Source organism: Myxine glutinosa, chromosome 11, assembly GCF_964187855.1.
Source record: "Myxine glutinosa chromosome 11, kmMyxGlut1.1, whole genome shotgun sequence".
NCBI lineage: Eukaryota > Metazoa > Chordata > Myxini > Myxiniformes > Myxinidae > Myxine > Myxine glutinosa.
The window spans coordinates 4,889,808-4,898,345 of NC_136271.1; the positions used below are offsets into that span (position 1 = coordinate 4,889,808).

The following is an 8,538-nucleotide window of genomic DNA, read 5'->3' on the forward strand; positions in this document are numbered from 1 at the left end:
TCCCCTCTCCACTCTGTATTCCTCTTCTCCCCTCTCCACTCTGTATTTCTCCTCTCCACTCTGTATTTCTCCTCTCCACTCTCCTCACTTCACTTCACTCCCCATCTTTCGTAACCCCATCTTCGTCTGAATCGCTCACACAGTGTTCAAAATTATTTGGATCTACAATACCTCCGAAAGCATTTCCATCATTAATTTTGTCTTCAATCGTTTCTTCATAATCCTCTTGATCAGTTTCAACATGTGGCTATCCCAACAACGTCCTGAGAAACTTCAATTGTGTTTATTGTGTTTGTCTTGTCGAATACCTTCCTGCTGAAAGAATATTGTGTTTGTCAAGGAATTTGAAATAACCGCGTATAAGGATTTTTCTCCAATATTTTGGGAAACGTTGGAACATCTGACATGGTCCTGTAATTTGTGAGGTCTCTTTTGTCCACACTTCAAATGAAGCCATTTTCCCAAACAAATTGAAACTCGCTTAGGTCACACTGGGTTCTTGAAGATAAATTGAAGACATGACGTAATGGTTAACTAACATGCACGGTAACTGATTTATTTACTTTCAGACTCTGCTAATCCAAACCCGGGGCTTTACTATTTTTAGATGAACAAACAATATCACAGACTTGCACTTCGGTTGCGGGGTAAAACTATAGAGAATTCAGTGCGCGTTGTTCAAATAACAGTGAAAATCACCTTTAACTTGGTGAAATTGAGATATCTCGCGAAGAACCTATTTCCGTGCAAAACAAACTCATTAAGAGCACCAGAAATTGTTTCAATATTTGTTGGATTTTCTCCATTGCAATTCATTATAATCAAATCTTCATGTTTCTTTTTATCTGCGACAAGCAGCTCTTTGAGAGGACCGCGTTGTTGTTCTTGTTGTTGGGGTGCCTTTTTGAATAGCGCATGCGCATACACTCGGACGTGCGTTGGTATGAGGTAAGAACATATTGCAACGGATATCCTCATGATTCTACACGTCGCAGCTGGTGACCACACTGTGGTCATTTTTCTCTTGTTGTTAATCTATGAATTGATTATAGACCAGGTTCCCTTAATAATACTGGGAGAACTTCTCTTTGTAGTAATTTTGTGTTACTTGTCTCATCAACAACTTATTCTTATTTCGAAATTGTTTAAGCTATTTATACACGTTATCTCTGCAGGAAAAACGCCTTGATGAAGTGGGACATTATTAGTATTAATATTGTTTTGTAATAACATTAACAATATGCGATTATCATTAATTTTGTTATTAAAAGCGTCTGGAAAAACGCTACGATAAATCTTCTTTGGAAAAACGCCACGATAAAGCTAATTTAACATTTATATACACCTCAACGTGCAACCCCATTGACGACAATGGCAGGCAAACTCTCTTGGGGAGGGGGGAGGGAGGGGAAGTGAAAGCGTTACAACCTTCATTGTGTAACCCTTCGTCATCTTGTCAGGTTTGGTTGAGATTGGATAAGTAACGACAGAATGTATTGGCGTCAAAAATTCATCAGACAGACACAAATGGCGTATTTTAGTATGATTGTAATAGCCCGCCGGTCGTCATTGGTTTTACTTTTTCCACTTTTGTTTTGAGAATTACAAATTGGGAAACGTTTATCATACAATTCTCATAATCATAATTTAAAAGTATTATTAGCTTAATTTGGGTTCTCAAGTGACAAAATATCTTCCCAGTTTGTTGTCCCCCGTCGCACCGCGGAGCAAAAGGGGGACTATGGTTTTCCCCTTCGTCCGTGTGTGCGTCCGTCCGTGCGTGCATGCGTGCGTGCGTGCATAAGCGAAGGACCGAATTCAAATTTGGTGTGTGGGTGCAACCCATGTCAAAATCCAAGATGGCCGCCGCCATGTATGTCTGAACCTTGTGAGCGGAATATCTTGAAAAATAAGCGAAGTACCAACTTCTAATCTGGTGTGTGGGTGTATCTACACATAAGGAAGAACGCTATTGAAAATTGGGTCGCCACGTCAAAATCCAAGATGGCCGCCTTGCGTCTTCCACTTTGTCAACTCACATCACTTCACCGACGGGGACCTAGGCGTAACGCTTGTTTCTTATAACCTCATCTTCAATTGATCAGAATTTGTACAATTAATGAATCTATATGAAGTGAAAGTCGTGACGTCAAATTATGTTTATTTTTTTTCTTTTTAATCTTAAGGTGCTTCTGTGGTGTACCAAGATACTCTTGTGTTCACTTCCTGGTTTTATGGATTTCAACAAAAGGAGTTTGACAAACACTTGTTTGTACATAGCTCCAGTTCACTTGGATAGGATTTTATGAAAGTATAACTTATGTTATCATATTTAATTATGCTACAGGTGCAAGACAAGTTCCGCCTGGACCTGTCTGACGAAGAAGCAGTGCTGTACATGCAAAACCTCATCGACGATAGCGTTGGAGCTTTATTTGCTGCCGTCGTTGAGCAGATTCATAAGTTTGCACAGGTCAGTCTTTCAAGATTACCGTACTCTTACGTCACCGTACTGGTGGGGATAAATGAAGTGACTCGTTTCTATTGCACCTCGTCTCATCTCCCACACCCATGATCGTTCGTTATCCTTACCCCTTTGTTGGCTATCAACTTTATTTACTTGATTTGATATTATGTGTCTATATGTTGTTACCTCCACCACTGAAGATGGACGGAGGTTATGTTTTCACCCCTGTCTGACTGTTTGATTGTTTTTCTGTCTGTCTGTGAGCAGGATATCTCAAAAAGTTATGGACTGATTCGGACAAAACTTAGTGGACAGGTTGAGTGTGTGACAATAATAAATAAATAAAACACCTTTAGAGGCCATTTTTCCCCGCAAAGCGGGGGTTGGCCTTTTTCGGGGACCGTGGTTGTTGTTCTTTTTCGGTCCCCTTTTTTAAGCAATGTTTTTTACAGCCGGATGCCCTTCCTGACGCCAACCCTGTTAGTCGCCTTTTACGACAAACAGGGAATTACCAGTGAACTGGTACTCAATTAGCCGACCTCGGAAGGATGACAGGCTCAGTCAACCCCCCTGGCGTTAATTCAGCGATGACGAAATGATTAAATTTTGGTGAAGATCCAAGGCGTGGGCATGTTTAAGAATGCGTTTAAGGCCTTGAAGGAAGCATTAGGCAAAAAAACAAATTTTTTGGGGGTTTGGTTTTTTGTATACTGAATCGAGGCTCGTGAAAGAGCTGACATTTACTTCACAAACAAATCAACCAGACACACAAAATATATAAAAAGAGGGAGCGGAAGACAAGAGAATGGGAAGCACGCAAACACTTGAGAGTGTTTTAGACAGTGTTTTAGAGAAACATTTAGACACGCAACATTTAAGAGCAGGGAGATGTGTGGAAGGGAGAGGGTTGGCCTTTGGTATCGTTGTAACTGCAGTTGTACTCTCATATATTTTCTGGCAGTTAACTTAACTTTAGAATAACTATAGGGGTATGGGAGGAGTGGCAAAACATCACCAGATCTGCATACATAATAAATAGATAGCCCTTTATTGTCCCCCGTCGCACCGCAGAGCGAAAGGGGGACGATGGTTTCCCCTCCGTCCGTGTGTGCGTCTGTGCGTGCGTGCGTTGAACCTTGTGAGCGGAATATCTTGAAAAATAAACGAACTACTAACTTCTAATCTGGTGTGTCGGTATATCTACGCATAAGGAAGAACGCTATTGAAAATTGGGTCGCCACGTCAAAATCCAAGATGGCCGCCGCCATGTATGTCTGAACCTTTTGCTGTTTAGACACGCACAACTAATCAGCTGTTTATACACGCACAACTAATCAGCTGTTTATACACGCACAACTAATCAGCTGTTTAGACACGCACAACTATTTTGCTGTTTAGACACGCACATCTACTGTAATCGGTTGTTTATACACGCACAACGAATCGGCTGTTTAGACACGCACAACTAATCGGCTGTTTATACACGCACAACTAATCGGCTGTTTATACACGCACAACTAATCGGCTGTTTATACACGCACAACTAATCGGCTGTTTATACACGCACAACTAATCGGCTGTTTATACACGCACAACTAATCGGCTGTTTATACATGCACAACTAATCGGCTGTTTATACATGCACAACTAATCGGCTGTTTAGACACGCACAACTATTTGGCTGTTTATCCACGCACAACTAATCGGCTGTTTAGACACACACAACTGATCGGCTGTTTAGACACGTACAACTAATCGGCTGTTTAGACACGCACAACTAATTGGCTGTTTAGACACGCACAACTAATCGTCTGTTTAGACACGCACAACTAATTGGCTGTTTAGACACGCACAACTAATCAGCTGTTTATACACGCACAACTCATCGGCTGTTTAGACACACACAACTAATCGGCTGTTTAGACACGCACAACTAACGGGCTGTTTAGACACGCACAACTAATGGGCTGTTTAGACACGCACAACTAACGGGCTGTTTAGACACGCACAACTAATTGGCTGTTTAGACACGCACAACTAATCCGTTATTTAGATACGCACAACTAATCCGCTGTTTAGACACGTACAACTAATCGGCTCTTTAGACACGCACAACTAATCGGCTCTTTAGATACGCACAACTAATCGGCTGTTTAGATACGCACAACTCATCGGCTGTTTAGACACACACAACTAATCGGCTGTTTAGACACGCACAACTAACGGGCTGTTTAGACACGCACAACTAATGGGCTGTTTAGACACGCACAACTAATCCGTTATTTAGATACGCACAACTAATCCGCTGTTTAGACACGTACAACTAATCGGCTCTTTAGACACGCACAACTAATCGGCTCTTTAGATACGCACAACTAATCAGCTGTTTATACACGCACAACTCATCGGCTGTTTAGACACACACAACTAATCGGCTGTTTAGACACGCACAACTAACGGGCTGTTTAGACACGCACAACTAATGGGCTGTTTAGACACGCACAACTAACGGGCTGTTTAGACACGCACAACTAATTGGCTGTTTAGACACGCACAACTAATCCGTTATTTAGATACGCACAACTAATCCGCTGTTTAGACACGTACAACTAATCGGCTCTTTAGACACGCACAACTAATCGGCTCTTTAGATACGCACAACTAATCGGCTGTTTAGATACGCACAACTAATCGGCTGTTTAGACACGTACAACTAATCGGCTCTTTAGACACGCACAACTAATCAGCTGTTTAGATACGCACAACTAATCGGCTGTTGAGACACGTACAACTAATCGGCTCTTTAGATACGCACAACTAATCGGCTGTTTAGACACGCACAACAAATCGGCTCTTTAGACACGCACAACTAATCAGCTATTTAGATACCACAACTAATCGGCTGTTTAGATACACACAACTAATCGGCTCTTTAGACACGCACAACTAAACGGCTCTTTAGATACGTACAACTAATCGGCTGTTTAGACCCGTACAACTAATCGGCTCTTTAGACACGCACAACTAATCAGCTATTTAGATACCACAACTAATCGGCTGTTTAGATACGCACAACTAATCGGCTGTTGAGACACGTACAACTAATCGGCTCTTTAGATACGCACAACTAATCGGCTGTTTAGACACGCACAACAAATCGGCTCTTTAGACACGCACAACTAATCAGCTATTTAGATACCACAACTAATCGGCTCTTTAGATACACACAACTAATCGGCTCTTTAGACACGCACAACTAATCGGCTGTTTAGACACGCACAACTAATCGGCTGTTTAGACACGTACAACTAATCGGCTGTTTAGATACGCACAACTAATCGGCTCTTTAGACACGCACAACTAAACGGCTCTTTAGATACGTACAACTAATCGGCTGTTTAGACCCGTACAACTAATCGGCTCTTTAGACACGCACAACTAATCGGCTCTTTAGATACGCACAACTAATCGGCTCTTTAGATACGCACAACTAATCGGCTCTTTAGATACGCACAACTAATCGGCTGTTTAGACACGTACAACTAATCGGCTCTTTAGACACGCACAATTAATCGGCTCTTTAGATACACACAACTAATCGGCTGTTTAGATACGCACAACTAATCGGCTGTTTAGACACGTACAACTAATCGGCTCTTTAGATACGCACAACCAATCGGCTCTTTAGACACGCACAACTAATCGGCTGTTTAGACACGCACAACTAATCGGCTGTTTAGACACGCACAACAAATCGGCTCTTTAGACACGCACAACTAATCGGCTATTTAGATATGCACAACTAATCGGCTGTTTAGATACGCACAACTAATCGGCTGTTTAGACACGTACAACTAATCGGCTGTTTAGATACGCACAACTAATGGGCTGTTTAGACACGCACAACTAATCGGCTCTTTAGATACGCACAACTAATCGGCTGTTTAGACACGCACAACAAATCGGCTCTTTAGACACGCACAAGTAATCAGCTATTTAGATACGCACAACTAATCGGCTGTTTAGACACGTATAACTAATCGGCTGTTTATCTCTCTTCGTAATTTGTTGTTTAGACGTGCGTTTTGCTGTGCGTGTATAATGATGTTTTTTGTCAGTGTTTAAGTGTTAGGCGTGTGTTAACAAGATGCTTGTTTAAACGCCTTTTGTAAATTCGGCCCAACGTGATTCTAAGATGTACTTAAACTGCCAGGAAGTATTTGAGAGTACAACTGCAGTGCTATCTATACCATTTCTTTCCTCATGCTTGCCTCAAGGCCTTAAACGCATTCTTAAACATTCCCTCACCGGCATGTAAAGTTTCTTTTGTTATTTAAACGTTTGTGATTAGGTTTTGATCGTGCATTAGATAATCTCTATTCAGCGATTGGTGATTAACTATGAACGGGAGATCATCTCACAATTAGCAATTCTACACGCGTCTAACTCTTCAACGGCTTTCGTAAATTTGACCCGAAGTGTTTAGTGTCGGTTTCCGTGGTGCCCCTCGTTTGGGGGGATTGTGAGGAGGGGGTGGAGGGGGTAGGAGGGAGGGAGTTTGGGTGGTGGGGAAAGTTTTTCATTATTGGGCAGAATTTCAAATGCTACCAATTGGCTAATATTACGAGTTGGCTATACCTGGAACCATCAGTGATCGTCAATCGCAGCCCTCTATCTCATGTAGCTTTCTCTGTCTCTTTTTTTTTACTATGCGATATTGTCTGCCACAAAGCCTCTAAGGCCACTCGAGCTGGGGGCTACATGCATGCCCGTTAGTAAAATGAGACATTTAGTGACCCCGGTTTTGTCATGGCTGGTTGTGAATATGCTCTTTGTTATTAAACATCTGATCATGTATTGTGTTGTGCTTTTTAAATTAACCTTTATATTTTCTTTGCAGTATTGGCGAAGATGATGTCAGCGAATCTACACCAATGAAGGCAGCAGTTTCATCCTCAAGCGGTTACGGGAGGCTGCATGATGTCAGCACCGTACAGTCTATAAAAAGTTGAATTGTAAATTCTGCTGATTTAAAGAGAAATACCTGTATAGTTGTTAGCTGTGTGCTCACCTGTCAGTTAGCTGGAACGTTCTGAGCTATAATAAACAAGTTAGAAACCTTGCTTCTGATTTTGTGCACAGGTAGTGCAGCATCTATGAGCACATGTTTAGTTGGAAGATCCATGGAGCCAGTAATAGTAAATGATAACCTTGCTTTCTGCTTTTCATCTTGATTCTGATTTGCTGTGCATGTTGGCCCCTCAGTGAATGCTTGATTCTGATTTGCTGTGCATGTTGGTTCATCAATGTCTGTGCTTGATAGACATCCCTCGGATGGACGTTAAACGGGCATCCTGTCTGCCAGCATTAGTTGGTGGACGCTAAAGATCTCACGGTGTCCTTCACGGCTGTCTCCGGGAACATGACCAAATTACAAATTCCTGCCCCGACTTCCTGAGTCGTAGTGACTGACACAACCAGGATTGCAGCTCAGTAGCTGCTTCGGCAGCATCAACGCTCTACCTTCGGCATGGTACATGACGATGTTTATTTCCAAGGGCATACACGGTGCTGATAGAAAGTCTACACCCCCTTTCAAATTTTTCACCTTTTGTTACCTTATAGCCTGGAATTAAAATGCATTAAATCAGACTTTTTCCACCTTTATTTACACATCGCAATCCACACCTTCCAAGGGAAAAACAAATTCTACAAATTTCAGAAAATTAATTAAAAATTACAAAACTAGAATATCTTGGTTGGATAAGCCAATTAATCCCCTGTATGTAATTGCCTCTCTAATCTTTAACTGTGTTCCTTATGACACCGCACTAAACACCTGGTAAGAGGTCGGCCATGAACCACACGAATTGGGAACCGGCCGGAAACCAGGCATCGGGCACTGCCGTTGATAACACCGACTTGGTGAGCGTAGAGGACAGCCAGGTTCATGAGGCCACGCCTAGAAGAGCAGTGATTGGTCAGGGATTTGATTGGCACAGAGACTGGTAAGATGGGACTATGGGATTGGTGAAGCAGGCACAGATGACATCAGAGCGGCGCGTACAAAA

General features: G+C 42.2%; 1 protein-coding gene across 7 annotated transcripts in view; it reads left to right on the forward strand.

The window, feature by feature from the left end:
• Positions 1-8,119, forward strand: part of PIK3C3 (phosphatidylinositol 3-kinase catalytic subunit type 3) — a 114,069-nt gene extending 105,950 nt beyond the window's left edge. For 5 of the 7 annotated variants that reach the window (XR_013624884.1, XR_013624885.1, XM_068130082.2 and 2 more), the window contains 2 exons: positions 2,348-2,473; positions 7,368-8,119. Coding sequence is in view for 5 of the 7 variants with exons in the window: in XM_068130082.2 (XP_067986183.1) it covers positions 2,348-2,473; positions 7,368-7,382 (141 nt within the window). In the remaining 2 variants the exon portion in view is untranslated. The remainder of the gene's footprint in view (positions 1-2,347; positions 2,474-7,367) is intronic. The other 2 variants (XM_068130084.2, XM_078786363.1) reach the window with 1 other exon arrangement.
• Positions 8,120-8,538: the final 419 nt, after the last annotated feature.